Below are 26,084 nucleotides of genomic sequence, written 5' to 3'. Positions count from 1 at the left end.
ATGCATATGTGTAGTTTACCTACCTGACGAAGGCAGACGATACAGTCCCCACTAGATTCAACAAAAAGAAACCAAGATCTGCCAACCTTGGAATGGACAATATTTCACAAGAAAGTTCCAAACATTGGTTACAGATACAGAAATGAGTGACATCTCTTTGTCAGTGTCTGTAGTTTCATAATTGGGTTACCCCATCTCTGGAAGATCCAATACTTGTTTTCAATATCAAAAGATATAGTTCAACCAATCAGTTTCCGAATAAAGGATGGATGTTGATTTATGGTATAATTACCTAATAATTCATTCATAACTCTGTAACAGTAACTGCTTTGAATAAATGAAATAAATATTTTTTTTTAGATGTGAGTAATTTGAACAACAAACCAACTTCTTTCTCAATTCATCGTATACAATGAATTTCTGACTATTTTCAAAGAACCAATTATTCACTGTTCAATTTACCATCCATATTTCTATTTCCAAATGAAAACTTAGAACGATTACATCACAATTCATGGCAGGTTCGTGACTGCACTGTATGTTAGTGTGGTCCTATTATCATCTTGAAAAGACTTACCAAATTAGGTTTGAAAGGTGGCTCCAACTGTCTCGCTTCCAATGCATACCAATCAATGGCTCTGAAGAAGGGCTGATCTTGTATGTCTCCATGTGGTGAGAACCTATTCCCCAATCGTTTGCTCGCATCTTTTTCCAAAAACTGTAAAATAATCATCATTGTTGAAATCATTCATACATTTAGTGTACTAAATATAAAACATGAATATAATGAATTTCTATCGAAAATATAATCTCCGGAAAGCCTCAAAAGTGAAAATTCATTTTGTACTCTGCAAAACAATGCATGAGAATCATTAAAAACAAGAATTGTAACTCTAACTTTCCTGCTGATTTATATTTGATACATGCTGGAACACAACATTTTGATGTGGAGGCTCGTATCACTCGAAGATAACCAATTAGTTTTCTTTTTATTAGTCAGTGGGATATGCTTGAAGACTGGCAGTAAACACATCTAAAGAAATTAACTTTGAACGTTCAAGTCTTAAGTTGGAATGAACATCAAAAATGTCACTCCGTCTAGTGGTCGAGGTACTAACCAACTACATATCCGAAATTTGCCCGATTACTCTGAATAAGGAAGAAAAACTTTCTTATTAGTCAGTGGGCTAGATTTGTTTACTGCTTGTCTTCAAGCATAGCCCACTGACTGATAAGAAAATTTCGTAATTCAATCACAAAAGTATATAAAATTATATTCTCTCAAATATGTTAAAATGTGTTCTGTTCTCAAAAATAGTAATATCAACTGGTTATCAACGACATTTCGATATTCAAAACACTTGTTATTTCATTAAGAGTATATAGACTTACTACTACTACTTCATAGAGAGATTGTTTCAGTTCATTGATAGGCCATATCACTTTCCATTCAAACTTACCATTGTTAATATGGACGTTGCCTCAGAAGACAAAAATCTAGGAAGGACTGGCTTTTCATTGCAGATGGACCAAAAAAGTTCGTCCTCATCACAACCGCTGAATGGAGACTGTCCCAGGAGCATTTCGTACAGTAAGACACCAAAGGACCACCAATCTACGCATTGGTTGTAGTGTTGCCCTTTGATTATCTACAAAATATTAACGTATTTTGGAGTTTCCGAACGTATGGTTTATTTTCAATACATATATTTTCCTGAATTATCGGAAGATATCAAGAGCTAAATTGATTTATTTTTTATTAGTATATTCAATATCTCATATATTTGATATATTCAATATCTTATATCAGTTTGGGGAATGGCAACAAATTCCTTATTGAAACCAATGAAAAAACTTCAGAACAAAATTATAAGGTATATATACAAATTGAACTACAAGGAGCCTACAGTCAACTTGTATAAACCAAAAAACTATTAGATTCGTCATTTTCACATAAATTCAAGTTATTACCTTCATTCATTGGGCCAAAAATAAGTTTAAACATTCAAATTTGACTTTCTGAATCAATGGTGACCAACACAACAATTTGACAAGATATTCAGGCAATCTGAAATTAATGAAAATAATAACAAATATTGGACGAAGATGGTTAAATTGGAGCAAAGTTGCGCATTCACCCGACTAACAATATGCCGTTGAGAAAGTTCTGAAATTCAATGATTTGTACAACAAAATGTCATTGAGACTAACAAATTGAAAGTCAAATTTAGAAACATCAAAGTCAAAGCCTATTATGATAAGAATAATTTTTTTTTAATATCTCCGAAAATGATTAATAACTTATGATACATCATTGAAAAGATTAAATCTGGTTCTATTCAAACCAGAAGGAATCCAATGTAGCGCCCATTAGCAAAAATAAAGTTGATGATGGTGACCGGAAGACGAAACGTCGTCTAACAAATCTGAAACAACCATTATGTAGCAGTAAAAAAGTGGCAATGTGTAAGTGCAATTTATTTTCGAATCCTTTGAAAAATAAAGTCGAAAAAAAATAAAAATCATTTTCCAAAGTTTCTGTTTTTTCCGGATATCTTCGGATACACTCGGAATTTTGTCAACGGCATATTGTTAGTCAGGTGAATGCGCAACTTTGCCCTAATTTAACTATCCTCGTATCTCTCATAGTTTCCGAGATCCAATAGTGAGGATCGAATTTGAAACACCCTGTATATGTGCATATGTATGTATATTTATATTTTTTTCAAGTTTCAGTTCTGATTTTTTTTGTGTACTCTGTTCGTACTTAGTTATGTCATAGTTGGTTTTCTGAATTATTATTTTTTTAACACGCTATCATTAGCCTCACCTGTATGTGTGTATATATGTATATATGTTTGTTTGTTTATTTGTTTGTTTGCCAGTTTGTCCAGAATTATCGACATTATTGCATGATCTATTTGCGGGCAGATGACGCTGTACGTAACCTCCTTAATATAATTCGAACTCACTTTACATGTATTTCATCATTTGAAACAAGTATATTTTTATTATTATATTATCACGCTTTTATTGGTGTCACTTGTATATATGTTTGTTTGCTTGTTTGTTTGTAACTCTCCTTTTCATTTCATATTTATTCCCGTTTGAAAGTTCGGGATCTGTTTCGACAGAAATATCGACATTATTGCTTGATCTATTCGCGGGCAGATGGCGCTGTACGTAACTTCCTATATATAATTCGAACTCACTTTACATGTATTTCTTCATTTGAAAAGAGTTTTTTTTATTATAACGCGCGCCTGCTGCCTCTCCGGAATCGGAAAATATCAATGGTCATTTTTCTAAACAATGTACGGCTGATTGATCCCAAAGTTCAGATAAAATAAATTTAATTTTAAAAGACTGAAACACACGCTTTTATAGCATTCGAAACTAAAAATGAAATGTAAATATAGTTTAAAAAAACACGCTTTTAAAGAACATCGAACTGAAAAGTTGAAAATATTTTTTTAAATAATCTCAAAACAATAACGAACAAAAAATTCTAGTATTATTGTGAAAAAAACGTGAGCGCTTTGTGCCATATTTTTTGTATATCAAGCGCTCGTCGCTTTTTTCACAATATTACTAGTATTTTTCGTTCGATATTGTTTTAAGCTTGATTAAAAAAATATTTTCCTACTATGAACATTGTATGTTTTTTGGGAAAATAAATCATTATTATTAAATGTATACAATAGTTTGGTGGTGAAACTACACTCACAGCGTGAATCATTTAGCAAGTATCATACAGTGCATTCCATTAAAAAAGAACCACCCTGAATAAGTCATTCGATGTTGAGATTGAAAAAATCGTGAAACACTTCATTTTTAATTCACAGGGGGGTACAGAATTGAGAGACCTTCCAAATAAGGTGTCATTCGACTCTATTATTTTCATTTGCAATTTTTGACATTATGTTTGTAGAGAAGGGGCGGCTTTTTATGCGAAACTGTGTCTCCCTGATGGAATGCTATTTATATTGATCTTTTAAAAACAAAATTGATTTCTACTATCGTACCGAGTGGGAAAACATACCGCAATATAGAACTTACTACCAGGAACTTTTCGTACAAATCCAAAAACACGAATTTGTAAAAAAGGGCCTGAAATTTCAACGTTTTCTAAATGAGTGGCCGATTCTCCACCGTGAACCATATATCACTCAACTCCCTTTCCCATTGAAAATAAGATGGTGGACTCAACTTTCAACTTCATTTTTAACTTTCCCAAGAAACATTGGCTTTTAATAATAGAGAAATCCAAACTCAAATAGAGTATAAAATATATGAACATGTTCAAAGATGAATTTTCAAAAGTGAAAACACTTGTCATCCTATAAATATTTTTCCAAGAAGACTTCGAATTTTAAAACAAATTTTATATTTTTAAACTTGACTGGCAGCTCATTATTACACCATTATGCAAGGTGCAACGTTAACCGATTTTCGTTTTTGGTCTGCTTGGATATAATTCCTGAAATATTCTCGTGTGATAAGTAAAATTATTTCCAGTGAATTTTTAACTGCTGTATTTTTCATTTATAATGGTGAAGTGAATGAAAAAACAAATTGCCAATTGATGAAGTGAATACAAATTCAATAACCTCCACGGTTTATATAAATTTTAATTGGTTCTAAGCGTGGAAGTTTATAAATACGTTTGACAGATTCATTCTGAAGTTTTTTAAAGGTTTGAGAATTGCGGTATTTGCAGATCTCCACATGGAAATTAAATATTCCAATTGAGAATATATGAAACTATAATATATGTTCATCAAATATTTGCAATCAATATGATTTCGTATTCTATGAAGAATACCGATAATCGGTGAAATTTTTCATCGCAGTTCTTGAATATGTGTATTCCAACTAAGATTTTCATCAATATTGTGCAGTTTTAGTGTATGATATAATTGTTTACTGATCAAAATAGTAAGAGTGCCTACATTAGATAACGTTAAATATATTTTTGATGGAAATAATAATGATGGAACGGAAGCCTCTGAGAGAAATCATAGATACACTCCAATTCTTTCAAAATGATACATGGTTATTTTCATTAAATTTTTATTATTCAACAAATATAGTGTTGGATGGTTTTGTTTACAAGAAATTGTTCATCAAATAAACGAATAAAAAAATCAATAACAATAATTTTTTTCAGTATACAAAAGAACAGCAATATTTACCGGCTGTCAAAAATAGATAATTGATTGATGAATGCGTTTTCTGGAAAGATTTTTCAAGTCATTTTTGATTATCACATTCTGGAAAAATTGTAATTTTCTCATAAACAATACATTCATTCATAACAATTTGTTCAACAATAAGAATGAAAAATTAAAAAAAATTATATTGATGCAGCATTCTTCAATATGAAAATAAATCAATCAGATTATTTGGAAAAAAAATTCAATGCTATATTTATGTTTTCAAGTTTTCAATGTCTTTGAATGTTCATGGATAAATATTGATTTTATCCAATTTCTCAGTGAGGATATTTTTAAGTCTCCAAAAAATAGTTCCAATCAAGGAAAAATCCAGCTTGAATTTAAAAATCATCAAAGTTTAATATAAAACTTCGAATTATCAGTTAACGAAACTGCGAAATTGCGAAAAAAATTTGTTGCCAATTCATCATTGTTTATTCGACTATCCACAAAGTTTTTTTTCATTTCCTAATTTTCATATTTGATGGGTTGAAAAATTTTTTGAAGCCAACGAAGTGGATATCGCGTTAGCGAGCCAAACCATTCGTTTTTGAAAGTATTATCATCGCGCTATTGGAAATATAAAATTTTCTGCTCTTCAGGTCTTTTTCGAACTTCAAATATCTGATTAGTTTCGGAAATATATGCAAGAAACCAACACATCGTTTCTTGTTCAACTGAATTGTAAATTTTTTTTATTTCTTTTCATTATTAGGAAAGAACATTTTATTAAAACAACGATAAAAATAAAATAAAAACAACAATGAAAATTAATTGGCGCTCCGGGGCGACTTCATTGATTCCAGTGGCGCATTTGCTTTTTCAGCAGCTGGAAAACCCGAAAAAACCTGCAGCACCACATCATCTGAAGATCTTGATCTTGTAAATTATTTGTTAGCGCAACTTGTCTCAAATCGTAAATTACTCTGAGTGACACTTTTTGAGAACTCTCTTTTTTGGGGAACGGCATGCTTAGTGAATAAACCTCTAGAAAGAGTTTCTCCCATGTATATCGTTATTTTCGTACAAGCACTGTTCTTAGTTAGAGTATCCTAAGGTTTTTTCTGAAGTAGTTGTACGCCTCCATAAAAATCATAATGAATCTAAAAGCTCTTCCATTCAACCTAACATGTTACAGCCGATTTATTGGAATACAAATAATACGAATATAGAAAGTAAAGGAAATAAGATACAAAACCGTTTGAAGGTGGTCGACAATGTTTCGTGGTGTATTCCATCAGTTCGGACTTCCATTGTCTAATATAATATAAATTGATTTGATAACCCTGAAAAAAACGACACTAAATGGGAAACATCTATATATGAACGAGTCTGGTTGAGATACGTAGACACCTTCATAATATGGAACCATGGGAATGCAGAACTAGACACTTTCTTGAAGCACATCAACAACGTGAGTCCTTTCATCACATTCACAATGGAGAAGGAAGTCCACAACGAATTGCCTTTCTTAGACGTATTGGTGAAGAGGACCGACACTAAATGGGAAACATCTGTATATCGAAAACCCATTCACACAGGACAGTATCTGAACCAGAAATCCAACCACCATCAATCGACTAAGAGAGGAATCATCAAGAGTCTACTGATCCGTGCTTTTGGGCTCTGTAATACAAAGGAAGCTTTCGAAAGGAAACTAGGCAACATCAAAAATGACCTTCAACGGAATGGCTACTCCAAAGTGATGGTAGAACAGGCCTTAGCTAGAAGACAGCAAGAACTCCACAAGGAAGAGAAGCCGCCACAACCAGTACTTGTACTTCCCTACATCAGAGGATTATCAGAAACGATAAGGCGGATTGGGTCCAAATATAACATCAAGACCTGCTTCAGATCTGAAAACACTATTCGTAGCAGCCTCACGAAAACCAGGCCACCAAACGTAGGCTGCGATTCCAAGAATTGCATTTACCGAATACCCTGCGAGTGCGGAGAATCATACATCGGTGAAACTAAGAGGCCATTGAAAGTTCGTATTGCTGAGCACAAGAAACACACACAGCGAGGAGAAACCAGAAAATCCGGAATAGCAGAGCAGGCTTCGACTCATCAACACAACATCAAGTGGGCTCAAGCTGAAATCATCCACAAGGAGGAACACTGGTTTAAGAGAAAATTCAAAGAAGCCGCGTATATGTTGTCCAACAACGCATTTAGTCAAGCTAGCGTAGAGATACGTAACATATGGAAACCGCTAATCAAGCGAAAAACGACCAACTCCCGCCAAACGGTCATCTCCCGTCAAAACCAATGAAGCGGAAAGAAGAAAGAAGAGATAGGTGGAAGCACTCGAATGACCTATATATAGTCAGATCTCGGAGGAATAAGTCCAATGATCACCCGAAGAAGATTGTGAATACCAACAATCGAAACGTTGAGACATAACTTGGTTTGAAATCTTTTAATTTATATTTTTTCATTTTTTGTTAATAATATTTTAAATTGTTTCAATTTTTTCAGCTTTCATTAATATTTCAATTTTTATTTGTTGGTTGTTCTTGTATGTTATTTCTTTGTGATTTCAGTTTTTTGTTTAATAAAATTGTTATTTTCGGTTAATCTTTTTGATTTTTTTTCAGAGTTATCAAATCAATTTATATTATATTAGACAATGGAAGTCCGAACTGATGAAATACAAGATACAAAACCATTGAAAACAACGAATCGTAAAAATGTTATCGATTACTGTATCCATCCTTCAGTTCATTTAGTTCCAGTAGTCACAAAAAAGTGAAAATTATCAAATAAACAAACCTCAGGTGCCATATAATCAGGTGTCCCGCAGAATGTTTCCGCCATCCTGTCTAAAAATATTTGTAATTTACACATTCCAAAGTCCGCTATCCTAACATGGCCGTCAAAGTCTAACAGGATGTTGTCTAGTTTCAAATCCCTGAAACAAAAATGAAAATAGAAAGTAGCATTTATCATCGAAATGAAAAATTCCTGGTATGCAATCTCGCTCTTGGTTCAGATTAAAAGTTCTACACACCGTCTTGAGTAACCAAAAAATAGTCTAGTGAACAATTGTCGTTTCGCGAAATTTCAGTTTTTCACCGAAAGTGATGATTATGGTATCATTCGATTTGTTATTTAATCCAGAGTGATTCAAGTTACTCAAGCAAATTTTTCAAAAGTTATAAATTATTCAGTTTAACAAAGAAAAAGTGGTCGTTTTCATTCGAGTATTATAAAAACTAGTCGAAATATTCAAAATTTTTAAAAAAATCCTTGAAGAGCCGAGAGTTTATTGAAACAGTCCCAACACTTGGAATGTAGCACCACTATTTATAATTGAGATGTGAAAATACGGGTAAAAATGAATGTTAGGCTCACGCGTGCATGCGACGCTTGATTCTGGTGCCTCATTAAAAAAAATATTCTAACCTATAAAATATAATAATAATAATCTATATTGATCCCAAGAAACAAGAATGTTTATAACAGGGATAAAATTTAAAATAATGATTGAATACATTATTTCAATATTGAATATCAGTTACATATACAGCACATAAATACATAAATACAAACACAAATATAAATATATACATACATATTTACATATACACAGACATACATATATAAATATATACATTTTTGAATTATAATGGTAATTGAAAACAAAAAAAATGTAATATGGAGATCAGAATCTCAGTTAGAGGAAGAAAGCAGAAACTTTTTCAATTCCGATTTAAATTTTGTTTTTCGATTCATTTTTAGTTTCTCTGGAAGATTATTATATATTTCAACTCCTAAATGAAATATTGATTTCTTCCCAAATTTTGAGCGATATGATTCAACTAGTAATTTTTTTGCTTGTCTTGTATTATATTCATGGATGGTATTTATTTGATTGAATTCCAAATTCGAATGTTTGTGATTTTTTATAACAGAATCAATGAAACAACAAATTTTCAATTGAAAAATAGACTGAATATCTAAAAGATCACGTGGTATATATAAATTTGACGTAGATTCAAGAGGTGGTAATTTGAATATACATTTTATTATTTTAGTTTGCAGTCTCTTGAGAGGATTTATTATTAATAAATTAGTTGTTCCCCAAATTGAAATTAAATATTGTAGATTTGAATATGCCAAACAAAAATATATACATTTGAGATGTTTTAATTGAATAAAATTTCTAATCCTAAATAATATTCCTAAAATTGGTCCGATTTCCTTTTTAAACATCTCAATATGAGTATTCCAACAGATACTTTCATCAATGTATAGTCCTAAAAATTTTGTGTTTTGACAATATTTGATCATTTTGTTGTTAACAGACAAATTCTCTTTGTTTGTGATTTTGTTCTTAGTTATCAACATTAAAGAAGACTTTTCATAATTCAAACTTCATTTATGATAATTTAACCAAGAGGTTAGCAATATAATGTCATTTTTCATGTTATTGTGAACTTCTTTAGTATCGCTAGAAAAATAAAGCAATGTAGTGTCATCCGTGTATCCTTTCAACAATAATTTTGAAACAGAATCTATGTAAATCAAAAATAAAACTGGACCCAAAATAGACCCTTGTGGAACACCACAAGTGATTGTTTTCAATGAATTGGCATTTTTCCTTAGACACACAAACTGTTTTCTGTTAGATAAATAATTTTCAAACCATCTATGAATAATTCCTCGACTACCAATACTATTCCATTTTTTTTTAATTATGATTGACTGTGTCAAATGCCTTTCGCAAATCAAATTAACACTGATGAATGGAAAAAATTGGTACTAGTAGCATAGCTGAGTAAACAATAATCCTCTGACTAATAAAATAATGGCAATTTTCCTCTTAATTATGCTTTTGTTATTTTTTTTTTCTAGTTGATGATTTGGATATTTTTCTTATCTCTATTGAAAGCTTTGGAAAAAATCCTTGCTCGGAAAATTGAAAAATATATATATATTTCATACAAATGATGTTGAAAGAATGAATGTTGAATGAACGAAAGATGTCGAGAAATGAGCATATTGTAATAAATTGTTATACATAAATAATTATTATTTTTTTGTTGTGATTTCAACTAATGATTCAAATAATAATTTTTGGAAAAAAGACTTTTTCAAGGCATCACTTTATTAATTTCTGCCATATAATATTTATATTGGGAAACAATTTTTTTTTATAATTTTACCACCCTTACGAATTATGAAAAAAAATCTTTTTTTATTTGTTCTTCAATAAACAAGTTGTTTTGAAAACTCCACTTTGTAAAATCGAAAAATAATTAAAAATAAGCATGTATCATTATCAAGAAAAAATTTTTTTTTCTACATTTCAATTGCCTTTTTCCCTAAAAAAATTATTGTAATTCTTCGTTTATCATCGAAAAGTTCATTCATAAATAATATAAATTTGATTTATCAAACAAATGAAACAATTGAAAGAATATCTTGCAAAGAAATGGTTTCTTGATCATCCTTGACAAAAATGAATAGTTAATTAACAAATCAGTTTTAACGCAATGCAGAATTTTTTTGGGAAATGATTTTTTAATTTTGAAAAATCAATCATCTCATAAACAATGTATTCAACAGAATAACAAAACAATCGGAATATTTGAAAGTAATCAATACTTCACATGTTTTTCAACGTAATTGAATAATCATGAAAAGTACTATTTTTTTTATATTTCCACAAATATCATTTCTAAAGATTTCAAAGAATGGCTCCAAATGAAGGAAACATCACACTCTTTGAAAATTATCAATGTTTTACATGTAAACTATCAACTTGTAAAAAATAGCATAAGTGATACGAACATCTGTGATACAAATTTCTGCAGGCGGATTATTTAATTCAACTATGGTCAAGTATGGATTTTTTCAATTTTTGATAGGTTTTTTTTGAAACATCCGAATCAGACATCGCATGCGTGAGCCAAACATGTTTTTATCCGTATTTTCACTGCTTGAATAAAATTACTGGTGCTACTGGATCTCCTAGGAAACTTCTGCTCTTTGGGTTTCTTTTTTCAAATTTTAAATATCTCTAGTAATTTTAGGGATATTCCCATAAACTTTTTTATCTAACTCAATTGTTGATAAGTATTTTCACAACTTGTCGTATATTATCAATTACTCTGTGTGGAATTACAAATGGAATGACACTTCAATTATTTTTTTTGGCGGCGAACTTAAATTTTGAGAAATGAACTTGACTAAAAAATGTGTGTATCATTTCGGGATGACTAGATAAGTCAGCCGGTCAAAGACTCCAATAAATATTCCTAATTATGCACGGGAATCTAGATCTAGAAATAGATCAAATTTATTAGGCGCTAGAGCGTCTTTATCAAATCCATGTTTTTGATGAAACCGTAGTTTATTATTCATCAAGAATTTCTGATAAAATGACATTCATTTCTATTCTGAACACAATGTTGTATTTTCTAGGAAGCCGGGAATAATGGGTTACTTTATCAATTTAAGTCGAGATATTTGAAAATAACTGAAGAGCTGAAAATAGCAACAGAAATATGAAACAAGTACCAATGACAGTAGAGATACACGTTCATTTTATATTTATATCAAAATATAATATTACTGGAGTTTTTTCCCAACGCCAAATCGTTATTTTCAAATACCTCGACACGTGGTTCGATCACCAAGTGATCATCTTCAAGAGGAAGATTAAACTGGAAAAACTTGCAAAGCTAAGCCTATTTTACTGTACGAGTATACCATACAGGTATACCATACAGGTGTACCACACATACAGGTATACCACACCTTTGGTGTCTTAAATTAATTTCACAATTTGCCTTTTCTATTAATTTTACAATACGTCTAGTCTAATCTAATCTAATATTCAAATGTTAAAGCTGTATATTAAACCATTTTCAAGCTATATAAAAATTTATTTCACATTTGCCTATCTACTTGTCCTAAATTTATTTTTACAATGTGTCCTTATGTAATAGTCAGTGAATCTAATAATATTATTTTAACAAGCTATACAGTATGCTATTGGTATTGGTATTGGTCCGTCATCGTTATTGATAATATTATTATGTTTACTTATTTCTACACTCTCATAGGCATCTGGTTGCCGGTTGTTGTTAACTTGTCTAACTTATCTTAATGAATGGTTTTTGTTGCAAAATATGATGGGCAACTGCTGATTTTTCAGGTTTTTCATATTTTAAGTGTGTTAAGTGTTCCTTATATTTTACTTTAATATATATTTTTGTCTGTCCATAATCTTCTGCATCGCAGTCCTTACATTCAATTTCGTAAATTCCAGACTTTTCTGACTTCTGAACTTTGCTTTGGACTTTCCAAACGGCTCTGTAGTGTATGTCTTGTTTTAAAAACCATCTTCATACCTAGTTCCATGTAAATATTTCCAAAGTTCTTCGTGTATGGAACTGAGATATATTTATCTTGGTTTTTGTCCTTTCTGAAAGTCGAGATTTCGTTCATTCTTAACCTAAACTTCTTCTTCCTTGTTATATCATCTACAATACCCCTCGAGAAACCGTTAGTGGCTGCTATTTCCTGTATTGTTCACATCACTATGGACAGCACGTTTGTGCTGTCCACAGTGATGTGACAGTACGTTTGTGCTGTCCACAGTAATGTGACAGCACGTTTGTGCTGTCTATAGTGATGTGAACTGTCAGGAATATGCTCGTTTTTTTTCTAAATATATCGTATTCTAACCCTCCATATTGGTTCCTCATTACAAAAACGTCAAGTAATGGTAGTTGTCCTTTATTTTCTAACTCATACGTGAATTTTATTGAATGACATCTATTATTTAAAAAGGAAACAAAGTCATCAATATTCGATTTTTTAGTAACGAATATCACGAAAATATCATCCACATACTTTAGCCAAATCCTAGGAACATACTTTGACTTTTCTTTGGTTTCCATTTCGAATCTGCTCATGAACAGGTCTGCCAGGTAGGGGAACAAGGGGTTACCCATGGCCGTTCCTTCCTGTTGTTCATAAAAGCAACCTTCTACCTGGAACCGATTCTTTTTCATACACAAATTAGTAAGAGAAACGAATTCATCGATTTCGTTATTATTGGGAATTGGGACGCTAGGAAATGAAAAGCTAAAATAAAAAAAAAACAAAATTTCACCTTCTTGCAGAACGATGTTTTTTGTATGTTGTAACTCTAAAGAGTTTTTTTTATATTAAAACCTGGTTTCGCAATATATAAGCTTTCAAATTCCTTAGTGAGCCACTTTGCTTGAAAATGGTTTTATATAAGCTATACCTAACACTTAAATATTAGATTAGATTAGACTAGACGTATTATGAAATTGATAAATAAGGCAAATTGTAAAATTAATTTAAGATACCGAAGGTGTGGTATACCTGTATGTGTGGTATACCCGTATAGTATAAATAGGGTTAGCTTTGCAAGTTTTTCCAGTTTAATCTTTCTCTTGAAGATGATCTCTTGGTGATCGAAACACGTGTCGAGGTGTTGAAAACGATTTGGTGTTGGGAAAAACTTCATCAGAAACACTCTTGAGTGTTAGATTATCAAAGTTATTGGAAGGCAAAATTAATTTTTAGAAAATCACTGAAATCACTTCTCAATCACTATTGTTCTTCAAACATTCGTACTAGATTTGAAATTGATATCTCAGGCAGGGACGCTACAAAACGTGATATGTGAAAACGTTTATAAGTCACAATTTCCGGATAGACTTCTAGGTTATTGAGAGTGAGTATAATTCTCGCTTCCCGTGACAGATTTGTAGATTTTTTAAAGAATTGAGTGAACATTTCTTTAAAGTTACTAGTCTTCCAGAAATCAAAAATGAAAACTATCGAGGAGAGATACATTCGAGGAGAAATTAAATATATTGAAATAAAATTTCCAACACCTACACAGTAGGCTCTGGTTAACGTCTGTCAGAAGACATTTACTTCCCCAGCAGAGGTATTACCTTCTGTCAGTACAGGTAAGATCTTCTTGAATACCTTTTCAGATAGTCAGACCAGTACTGGTCTGACCCCCCTTGACCTGTACGATGAGGAGGTTGCGTTAATGACCATGTTACGATTGCGCACGGCTCGAAGTAGGAATGGGTCAATTGAGGCTGAGCCTATGGTGAGGAGCGCTTGCTGCAAAACCTCTGCTGCAGGCAACCAGTGATGCAATTGAACACAGGTCTGTGTTTAATAAACTCTACAAAATACAAATGAAACAGAACACTGAGTCAGATGCTACAAATGCAATACGCATATATACAGACGGCTCCAAATCCGAAGAAGACTCAGGATGTGGAGTGTACTCCAGTTGAGGAGTGGAAAGTACTAAGTCTAAAGATTGTGTGTGAAATGGGAAAAAATACCAGCGTGGTCCAAACAGAACTAGATGGTATCTCAATCGCCACAAAAGAAATAACCAGGAAAGGAATTTCTGACAAAAAACATGATAATCTGCACTGATAGCAGACAATCCCTATTAACCTTGAACAGATAAAGTGGTACCTCAGGACTAGTACAAGAGTGCTACCAAGATTTAGCTTAATCTGTCGTAAATAATAACATCCTGATAGTAACATCCTGAGGTGGGTTGAAGGGCACGACAGGAGTAAAGGTAATCGTATTGCTGACTCTTTAGCCAAAGAAGCAGCTGCACAAAGAATTTAAGGACCCAGTGGCGACAATTGCGGAACTAGCCAAACGTCACACCCATGATCAATCCCTGAGCGACCCTGTAAAGCTGGCGCCGAGGAAATATCTGGCGATGACGAGGAAAATTCTATGCTCAACAGTAGGATTTCTGACTGGCCACTGTCAACTGAGGAAACACCTCCACAATATGGGTCTAGTGGACACACCTCTATGCAGGATGTGTGAACAAGAAGATGGAACTGTCAGGCATGTCCTATGCGAGTGTTCGGAGTTATCGTCAATAAGAGAGTGTGTGTTCGGTGGTGTTTGGCCTTCACCTGCCGATATAAAGGAGATGTCTTCCAGAGGGAAAGGACAGGATGGCCGATAACCTAGGAGGGCACTTCCTTGGGAGGATGTACAATGGGTCACATGTGGCCTAAGTGCTGTGGGCCTACACTCTACAGATACAGATACCTTTTTAGATAACTTTTCGGATGAAACTATCAAAAGTCCACATGAAATTGAAAGTTTCCGTTGCAAGTGAAATTTTATATCAAAACTCTTCCATATATTACGTTGTGTAGGGTTCCTGTTGCGAATGTTTAGAGTACCAGCTGAATGGAAAACAGTGATATTTCTGTAATTTACAATTTATATATTAGAAATTTGTTTCACATGGATCATGATCTACACATCTTCATAAATATTGATGGGAAAGTAAGAAACTGAACAAATTTCTATGCTATCTAGGCCCATGCCCATTATCAATCACATCACTTTTAAATGAAAATACTAACAAAAAATTCTATGTAATGTATTTAGGCACACATCCATTATCAATCACATTACTTTTGAATGAAAATACTGTATATTCAACCAGCAGTTTACACATTCATCTAAAAATAAATTCGACTGTGACGGATACCTTATTCAATTCTCCGGAGACTAACATATTTTATCGTACAGGAATTGGTTGAACATGTAACGACAAACGATATTCGCTCCCACAACAACAAACACATAATTTATGTACCTGTAAACGATTCCTTTGTTGTGTAGAAATTTCAGGCCCGAAACGATCTCCGCTCCGTAAAATCTGGCTTGATGTTCCGGAAAGCGGCCAGACGCCTGGATATGAAACATTAAATCGCCGCCGTTCAGGTACTCCATAACGAAGAACAGATGCGACTGAAACAAATAATTCATTCGGCATTATGTTTTCTGGCGAATTCGTTGGATTTATCGGCATTAAATTAGTGTTTCTATCGTTGGGGACAAAAAGGAGTCAATAACCGTGGAACTAGGAACGGGGGATATTTTATTCCCATTTCGATTGATCGTGATGATATACAAAGTTGTCAAAATGCCATGGAGAAGATATTTTCTTGCCTCGTAATTTCTGAAAATATCAGGTTCAATGTTGTGCCAATGCAGATAGACCTGGAACACTGCTAAACTGTTTTGACCACCTCCAAGTTGAAGGAGCAGTTTCAACAGAAATATTACTGAAACGAGTCAAAGAATGTAAACTTTGACGGCCAAAAATAAGTGTGTGAAAACATTTGCCGTTCTATTTTTACCGTTGTTCGCAGGTTTTTATGCCAGACGTTTTGTCTACTACTGCGGTGTACATTATCGAAGGCGATGTGGTTACGGTTGCAGTTCCCGAGTTGGTGCTTCCCTTGTTTCAAATGCATTAACTACGATATTGGTGATTTACTATGGGTTCATATTATTATTACCAGGAATGGCTTAATATTACCTACTAGGGTTTTTTCCCAACATCAAACCGTTATTTCAACACCTCAACACGTGTTTCGATCATCGAGTGATCATCTTCAAGAGGATTGTTTCGAATTCTTGGGGTTCTTGTTGAATACTCTTCGTGAGCAAAACAATAGCAGAATCAATACTCCTGACCGCTCTGGATCGAATAATTCCGTACAGTCTATCTCGTCTTGTATTTGCAAATCTTTTGCTGGAAAAATCCTCACTTGTTTACTTTGTAGTAAATGTTCAAGAGGTGGCAAAAACATATGTGAATTTCTGGAACTTCAACTAGGGTTTCCTGATATGACTAATAATCAATCCGTGCAAAGCGTATTGTTAAATCATCTGGAAATGGAACTATTAAAAGATGATGATCGACTGTATTGCCAAACATACGCCAAACTAATTGACTGTTATAAGGAAACAAGTATAGCTGAGGCACCAGTCAATCTAATAATAACACTGATAATCTTCAAACATGACTCAACCTCTGACGGAAGCACCAAACTCTTACGAAGGTTCGAAATAGATGAACACTTCAATCTAGCAGACCATTATTATAATATTCATGCAGTCATTGTTCACTGTGGTTCTGGCGTTGAATTTTGTCATTATTACGCCTTGGTCAAAGACGAAACGCACTGGTTTAAGTTTGACGATAGTCGTGTCACCAAGTATTCTGGCGATGTATTTTGTTTCATGAGAGAGAGGACACTGGCAGAACAAGATCTTCAGATGATGTGGTGCTGCAGGAGCGCCAATTAATATTTATTGTTTTTTTATAATTTCATGATTTGTATTTTGGAAGTGTTATTAAAGAGGCCTATAAAAAAATATAATTAAATGTCAACGTATTAACCTGGAGTGTAGGTTTCCGTCAGACATTTACCAGATCCTACTGTGTGGAAAGTTAACACGATATTGCATTTCAAAATATTAATTTTCTTACAATTAATCCAAGTTTGAGGGTAATTTGCCAAAAAGCTTCCATGAATTCAGATACTAAGTACGGCTTGGATCTGGTCTAACCAACCGCAATACAAGAAAATGAGAGTGAAACAGGAAAAACTTTCCTGTTTTTGGAAAGTGACCTTTGTATGCGAAGTTGATAAATCCATGTACGGCTTTGATGAAATCATCATTTATATATCAAAATTAGTCATTAATTTTATCATGTAGTAGACATTAGTAAATTGAAGGGGCGGTAAAATTTTACCTCGGTTTGGAAGGTACACAACAGATGACACAGGTACGGATGTTTCGTGCCCAGCGCCAAAACTTTTCTTTCGATCAGTGTACATTCGACGTCATCATCCTCTAAGACGACATCCTTTTTCAAACATTTCACTGCATAATAATATTCAGTTTCCTTCAACTCGGCAAGGAGTACCTGTAACAAAAAATGTACATAAGTACTGGATTCACATTTTCATTCCCAGTAGTGAACAATTAGAGTTCCAAGTAGTATGAAATCTTTTTATAGACTCTTTGTGGTCACGGTCAAGAAAATAGATACAGATGTTTCTTTGTTTTGGCTGTTACATGTTTGTATTGAGAAGAGACAATAATAAAAAGAGATGAGTCAAGACCATTTCTAGGACTACAACTGCTAATTACTCATGAACGAGTGATCCGATTTCAAAAAATAAAGAAGTATTGATTACGATTCAAACGAGTTATCACAAGACTCCATTTGAAAAAAATGGTAGAACCCACTTGGCAACAAGTGATGCAACACTATTGCCATCAGAAATCACGTATTTACGTGAATTTTGTAATTTTGTCCGACCTTGATATCTTGTTCTATTCGAAAGTTATGAGGAGTGACTATTTACGTTGTACCAGATGTTGAAAAAACATCAAGTCTATTTTTCGGATAAGAGAAATCACCGCACCACAGTAAGCCCCCTCACTTGTATGGACTAACAAAAATCCACAAAGAAGATGTTCCGCTCAGACCGATCATTAGCTCCAAAGATTAAACCACACAGAACTTGTCCAGATTTTTATTACCAATAATTAAACCACTGCAAGGAAAAACATCATCTTTTGTAGAAAATTCAAGGCATTTTGTTGAACTACTAGGGGCAATCAAAGTCAAAGAGCAGGATCAACTAATCAGTTTCGACGTGGAAGCCTCTACACCAACGATCCTTGTCCAAAAATCACTTCAAATCATACAGGAGAAGCTATCCGAAGATGGGGACCTGAAAGATAGAACAAACTCACCGATACAAGTAATCATAGAATTACTAGGATGCTGTGTACGAAACTGCTACTTCCAACTGAAGGACGAATTCTTTACGCAAGATGAGAGACTGCCAATGGGATCGTCACTTTTACCGGTTCACAAAAGCCTCGAGTCTGGTTGAGACACGTAGACGACACCTTCATAATATGGAACCATGGGAATGCAGAACTAGACACTTTCCTGAAGCACATCAACAACGTAAGTCCTTCCATCACTTTCACAATGGAGAAGGAAGTCCACAACGAATTACCTTTCTTAGACGTATTGCTGAAGAGGACCGACACTGAATGGGAAACATCTGTATATCGAAAACGCACTCACACAGGACAGTATCTGAACCAGAAATTCAACCACCATCAATCGACTAAGAGAGGAATCATCAAGGCTCTACTAGACCGTGCTTTTGGGCTCCCTGGGAAGATTTCGAAAAGGAACTAGACATCATCAAAATTGCCTTCAACGGAATGGTTACTCCAGAGTGATGGTAGAACAGGCTTCAGCTAGAAGGCAGCAAGAGCTCTACAAGGAAGAGAAGCCGCCACAACCAGTATTTGTACTTTCCTACATCAGAGGATTATCGGAAAGGATAAGAAGGATTGGATCCAATTATAACATCTGGACCTGATTCAGATCTGGGAACACTATCCGTAGCAGCCTCACGAAAACCAGGCCACCAAACGCAGACTGCGATTCCAAGAATTGCATTTACCGGATACCCTGCGAGTGCGGAGAATCATACATTGGTGAAACTAAGAGGCTATTGAAAGTTCGCATTGCCGACTACAAGAAACACACACATCGTGGAGAAACCAGCAAATCATGAATAGCAAAGCATGTTTGGACTCATCAACATAACATCAAGTGGGCTCAAGTTGAAATCATCCACAAGGAGGAACACTAGTTAAGGAGAAAATTCAAAGAAGTTGAAGCTAGCGTAGCGATACGCAATATATGGAAACCTCTAATCAAGCGGAACACAATCAACTCCCGCCAAACGATCAGCTTTCGCTGAAACCGATGGAGCGGAGAGAGGGAAGAGGGGATAGGTGAAAGCACTAGAATGACCTATAAATAGTCAGATTTCGAAGGAATAACTCCAGTTATCACCTGAAGACGATTGTGAATACTAACAATTGAAAGTAACTTGAAGTAACTTGGTTTGGAATGTTTCAATATTCATTTCTTGTTATTATTTTTTTAATTTTCGACTCGTGTTAATAGTTCTTTTTTATTTTTTGGGTTACTTGTTTTTATTTCATTGTAATTTTAGTTTCTTTACTCAATGTAATTATTATTTTTCACATAATATTTTTTAATTTCTTAAAGATTCATCAGGGATTTCAAATCAATTAGACAATGGAAGTCCGAACTAATGAAATACATCACAAAACATTGTTAACCACCTCCAAACGAACTCTACAGAGTATTACAAATTCAGATGATCTGCTTCATCAATCCATTTTCTAGAAATACGGAGCTCTCTCCTCATCCATGTGAAACGACAAGCAAGCGAGACATCATTTCCTCTCGATAAACCCTTTTTGCAGAATTCTCACCTTTCCGAAACTCCCTTTCCCGAGCACTTTCAGGAAGTTGAAATCGTCTATGCAGTATTTCCTGAACCTGGGTATCGTCGTCGCTGGAGGAGTTATCCTTCCGCTTCTTTGGAATCCCGTGAAAGTACTGGAGTGGGAATATTCTTCGGGGATATCTCCGAAGTCCAGAGCGAACGCTGGATTGTTAGCAGGATTCGTAGTAGGCGAGTCCCGGCTGTCTAGCGATCCTGAGGGAAAGATAGAAAAGACATTTTATTAGGACATACCTGGCAAACTTACGAGAGAAAACTAAAATGAAAGTTGGAAAATGACAGAAATGTAGGTGTCTAGAGAAAATAAGTAATCTCGCTATGGAACAGTAACAAGCAATTTGAGTTCTGAAAGGAGTTCGTTGAGGGAAAATATGAGGAGTTTTATTATCATTAGAATATCATCATTCATTAATTTTTCTCTTGTGATTGATGAGAACATAAAAACAGGAGGGCATCAATTGATCGCTAAAAAAATGTATGTACTAACACACTAAAATATTGATTATACAGTACCGGCACTTTTCAATTTGATTTCTTTATTATTTTCATGATTTTAAATATTACCGGTCGGTCAAAACACTATTTATTGGTAATTGAAGAGAATTGGCTAATTCTTGATGGAATTCCATATTGAAACTCATTAATACAGTTTGTTGTATGATTTTCACTATAAAGGGTTTTACAAAAACCGCGACACGTGTTTCACTTTACAATAGCATTCACAAGAGAAAAGAAAGCTATTGTATAGCGAAACACGTGTCGCGGTTTTTGTAAAACCCTTCATAGTGAAAATCATACAATAAACTGTATTAATGAGTTTCAATATGGATTTCCATCAAGAATTAGCCAATTCTCTTCAATTACCAATAAATAGTGTTTTGACCGACCGGTAATTTTCAAAATCATGAAAATAATAAAGAAATCAAATTGAAAAGTGCCGGTACTGTATAATCATTAACGCCAATATCCTTGCTTGGAGTGAAAAAGTACAAGGGTTTATTAAGAAGTTGTCACTGCGGGAAGCTGCTGTAAAAAACGTGATTTGAGCGTTTTCCCCACATTGCTGAACATGTTGCAGAAAGTTGAGTGTGTGCAGCTTCCGCAAGAGCTAACAATTTGTTTCATAAAACATCTGTCCACTCTACAGACAGATACTTTTTACGGCCATAGTTTGTATTGTGTACCACTGTGCTTTGTATATATTAGGCCTACAAAAGTATAAAAGCAGGAAGTAATAAAAGTAAGCCTATACCTATGTACATTATGAATTTTTTATTCTGGTCGTGGAACGAGTGACAAGTGCAAGAGATTTCTGCTTTTAGACTTCTGATTCATCTGGTCCCAGCTGCGTTCTCATAACGTAAATACACTTCGCGCTTGTTAGATAAACACCGTCTTTATTTCGGCTGCGACTAAAGTTACTCCTTCATTTACTTGTACAGCAGCCGAGCCATATAGATTAACATTACTCGATTGGTATAAAGAATCTTCATAAATGTTTCCACTTATCTATATCCATTACCTAATATAAATAATAAATTTCGCTCCATTTGATAATGCAGTAGTTGGGCAATAGACGACGTTAGCAACATTTTAATATTATTTTAAAATTTTTCCTTGTAAGGTATTGTATAAGTTTGTTAACAAAGACGGGTGCATGCAATCTATTTTGGGGATTGTGTCTGTTAATTTTGCCAGTAAAAATATTCTTTATTGAAGTAATAATCATAAAATACATTCGAACATTATCATTCGTGCTTTATTTTGAAATAACTTCAATGATGAACCAAGTGTGATATCCAAAATAAAAATTCCAAACTATCACAATGAATACTCGGTATACTCGCCAACTTGATATACTTTTTTTGAATTTTTGGAGCCGTCTAACTTGTTCGAAGTCTTCAAAAAGCTTTGCATCGTCAGATGCAAAGCTCATGACGCTTTTTGTGTTTTTCCTTTCATCTTTTCATTACACCCATTTCTATACCAACTTGTTTAGGATTATGTTACTTGTTTGCCATATTATTTTGAATATAATTTGAGTTTTTCAAAATCTTGGGATTCTGCGATCCAGTGCCTCAAACTCTGAAAAATGTCCCTGTCGTTTTGTAGCAACTCCCTTTTTCTTTTCATCAAAGTTCATGAAGGTTTTTCTGTTCGAGTCTAGTACCACAAATTTTGGTAGACTCACAGCTAGCCCTAATATGAGAATGATGATCCTTGTCTAGCACACTAATCAGCCTAGTCTTGAGAATACTGGCAAAAGAGTCAATCAATTTCGATCCATCACGTTCCTCAGTTCTTCGCGAAACCAGACAAGTGTCGATATAACTTTTGGGTTCATCGATGCTCCAAATATGCAGTTTGCCATTATATTGTTCTTCTCATTTTGTTGAAACCAACATTGCAATACCTTTTGCCTGGAAGATCATTGTATTGGGTGGGTAGCTGAAAGGTGATTTTTCCAGCCCAGTAAACTCCAGTTTGTTTTATTGTATTAGTTTGAAAATGTCCATATAGTACGAAACTACAATAACGGTAGTTACGAATAAAAGTGATAAAAACAAAGAAAGTTTCATTTTTGGTTTTTCATCATTATATCCTACCACGTAGTGATGTCTACATCAATCTATTTATTTTCTGGAACTCCAACTAGCGTTTCCTAATATAACCAGTCCGTGCAAAACTTATTGTTGAATCATCTGAAAATGAAACTTTTAACGGGTGATGATCAACTGTTTTGCCAAACATGCGCCAAAGTGACTGACTATTATAGTAAAACAAGTACAGCTAAGGCACCAGTCAAACTAATAATAACACTGATGATCTTCAAACATAACTCAACTTCTAATGGAAGCACCAGACTCTTAAGAGGTTCGAAATAGATGAACACTTCAATCTAGCAGACCACTATTATAATCTTCACGCAGTCATTGTTCACTGTGGTTCTGGTGTTGAATCAGGCCATTATTACGCATTTGGCAAATACGAAACAGACTGGTTTAAACTTGAATAAGTGTTTCGGCGTTGTCTTGAATTCATTGGAGCCTCTGAAGATACCCTACATTTTGTTCAATGGAAGAGAGGGCATTGGCAGATCAAGATCTTCGGATGATGTGGAGCTGCAGGTTTTTCCGGGGGTTTTGCTGCAGCTGAAGAAGGAAATGCGCCATTGGAATCAATGAAGTCGCCCCGGAGCGCCAATATTGAGTTTTGTTGTTTGTTGGTAGAAGCGGAAGCATTATAATCCCGATAGTTCCTGAAATTCCAGTTGGAGTTAACATGTTAAATTCTCTATCATAAACATGTAATGTTTCTTGAGAATTGAAATTAATTTCATGATTTGTATTACTTTCTTCTTTAACATTTGATATTTATTTTCCAGTTTTCGGCCCATTTTCTGCTTTTGATCCATCTGTATATCAGGTATCCGTGCCAAGCACGAAATGACTGGTTATCCTCCACTTTTTCGTGAAGTTCCTATCGAAATTGTATTTTGCAATCATGTGACTTCATTCGCGTGAACTTGGCTTTTGTGTTATCTCAAATTATTCAATAAAAAAAAATCCCAGGTATTTTCCTGTCTATAATTCCTGAAAACATTTAATAATATAGTTAACAAAAGTTTTATCCAGAGAAACTGACTAGTTTTTACAACCAATGTTTAACGGGATTCAGAAAATAATTTTTTTGAATTATATTGGGTTAATAACGATCCCTTATAATATTGATTTTCGAATATTTTCCACCTTCAGACAGTGATCGGTTATACAAGCAAGAAAGCGGTACCCAGTTGGAATGACTAGTTCTAGATTTGCAGAGGCAAAAGCGAATGTCGGGTATTGATGTTTTAGATAAATCCAATCAAAAGTGCTAAAAAGGGTTACGAAATTGAAAGCTCTTATTCAGGCGCCATCTACAGAAATACTGAATCCCTTTTTAACACTTACCACTGTAGAACAAGTTATTTACAATGGGATAGAAGACACTTCAAGCATATGAATTAAAGTTTACGAGTTTAAATAGGAATGAATTAACAAAAATACTCACAATCACTATCGAACATAAATTGCCACTGTATAAATGAATCAGATTGGCAAATGTTCTGGGACCTTACCCTAGGATTCAATGCACTAAATCTCACCTGTTCGGAATCATATTTCTAGAAACTATCGAAGAAAACTCAAAGCTTTGGTTTTCCACTGAGTGTTCAGATGGTCTTACAAACAGTATAAAATGAAAAGTGGAAAAATGGAATGTCAAAATACATTCATTATATTGATATTGAGGTGAAGGTACTAGATTCAAGAGAATCTCCAACGCTACTGTTGGTATGGTTTTCATCGATCAAGTTATTCCCGAATAAGCAAGTTTCATCATCTTTGAATGGAACTATAAAAATATACTTGTTCCATATTAACACCAACTGGTGTCTTTGTCAATCGAAATCTCTCGATTCATATTTGCCCACCAACCAAGAAATACCTATTTATTATTCTGGGGTCAATCTATGTTTTTCCGTAGAGGCGTGTGTTACTTCCAAGTATTTATCCTTTTCTGATACTTGTATCTTTCCACCATGGACTAGCAGAGGTTCTAGTCCCTCTAGCTTTATGTTTGGTTCAATGTAGTCTCAGTATGTATGTTCAAATTATTTATTAAATGAAAAATGCATCATATGTGTTGATTGGATAAAAAAATACTTCGTTGACATACTTCCTTTTCAATATATTCAGAAAGGAAGTGAATCAATTTTATATTTTGGGGACTCAGAGATTCGTGCTCTCAGTCAACTAACAAAGCTATAGACGAATTTTCAAAAATGGTGGCTACATATCGAACTCAAAGCAATGTTTGGGTTTTTCATATTTACTACTTTCATCAACTATGTGTTTCGATTCAGAAATATTATTTCATTTCTACTCAACGTGATGTTTTCACAGATCCAAAATTAACCCGGCAGCAGTATGTAATAAAGTTCATATTTCACCATAGAAAAATAATGTTTAATGAATTGTTCATGCGTCTGACTTGAATTGAAAAATCAATTATCTCGGTTTCGATGAGTCCAATTTTTGCTTCCATTTCCTGAATCGTAAAAAAATTACGTACTGAAACGGTGAGGTAATTAATAAACAGATGCAATCAACTTTTATGGCATTGCTATGTCCGCTTCAAAGGAGCCTGTTCGAATATTTTTCGAAAACATTTTAGAAAATATCTTCGTCGGATTTGTAATGTTGTTGTTGCTCTATTTCGTGAAGTACTATCTACTATTTTGTGAAGCACAGTGAATGATTCTGAAAGTAATATCAAACATCACATGATCCAATTATATCCAAACACACAAGCTCAATAATTGCGTAATCAGTACAATTTTCACACATTGACCTTGAAACGGTCATCTCTATGTAATATTAGAATGTGTCGTTCTGAGGACGTGAACATTTTCAACACGGAATAAAAATTCAGTAGAAATTAATCACCAGAAAATCTATCTATAGTACACACCCAGAAGAGTCATTCATCATCTCGATGTATTCGTAAAACTGGTAAAATTTGTTAAAATCTGTTTTTCAATTACCCAGCTGTCGCCCCCCTACGAACGACAACTCTTAAAATTGGAAACTTG

At 34.0% G+C, this 26,084-nt stretch overlaps 1 protein-coding gene across 7 annotated transcripts in view; it reads right to left on the bottom strand.

Annotated features, from left to right (window-relative positions):
- Pkcdelta (Protein kinase C delta) overlaps nt 1–26,084 on the bottom strand; it is a 143,470-nt gene that overhangs the window by 7,767 nt on the left and 109,619 nt on the right. For all 7 annotated transcript variants that reach the window (XM_074172584.1, XM_074172586.1, XM_074172585.1 and 4 more), the window contains 6 exons: nt 20,421–20,647; nt 17,830–18,003; nt 15,877–16,031; nt 7,992–8,130; nt 1,461–1,649; nt 578–718 (listed from right to left, as the gene is read on the bottom strand). In XM_074172584.1, the coding sequence (XP_074028685.1) occupies nt 578–718; nt 1,461–1,649; nt 7,992–8,130; nt 15,877–16,031; nt 17,830–18,003; nt 20,421–20,647 (1,025 nt within the window). The remainder of the gene's footprint in view (nt 1–577; nt 719–1,460; nt 1,650–7,991; nt 8,131–15,876; nt 16,032–17,829; nt 18,004–20,420; nt 20,648–26,084) is intronic.

This window comes from Leptinotarsa decemlineata, unplaced genomic scaffold (genome assembly GCF_025532065.1).
Source record: "Leptinotarsa decemlineata unplaced genomic scaffold, Ldec_3_MD MMD2_tig00000133_RagTag_RagTag, whole genome shotgun sequence".
In the NCBI taxonomy this organism is placed as follows: Eukaryota; Metazoa; Arthropoda; class Insecta; order Coleoptera; family Chrysomelidae; genus Leptinotarsa; species Leptinotarsa decemlineata.
This window is presented reverse-complemented; position numbering and strand designations above follow the sequence as displayed.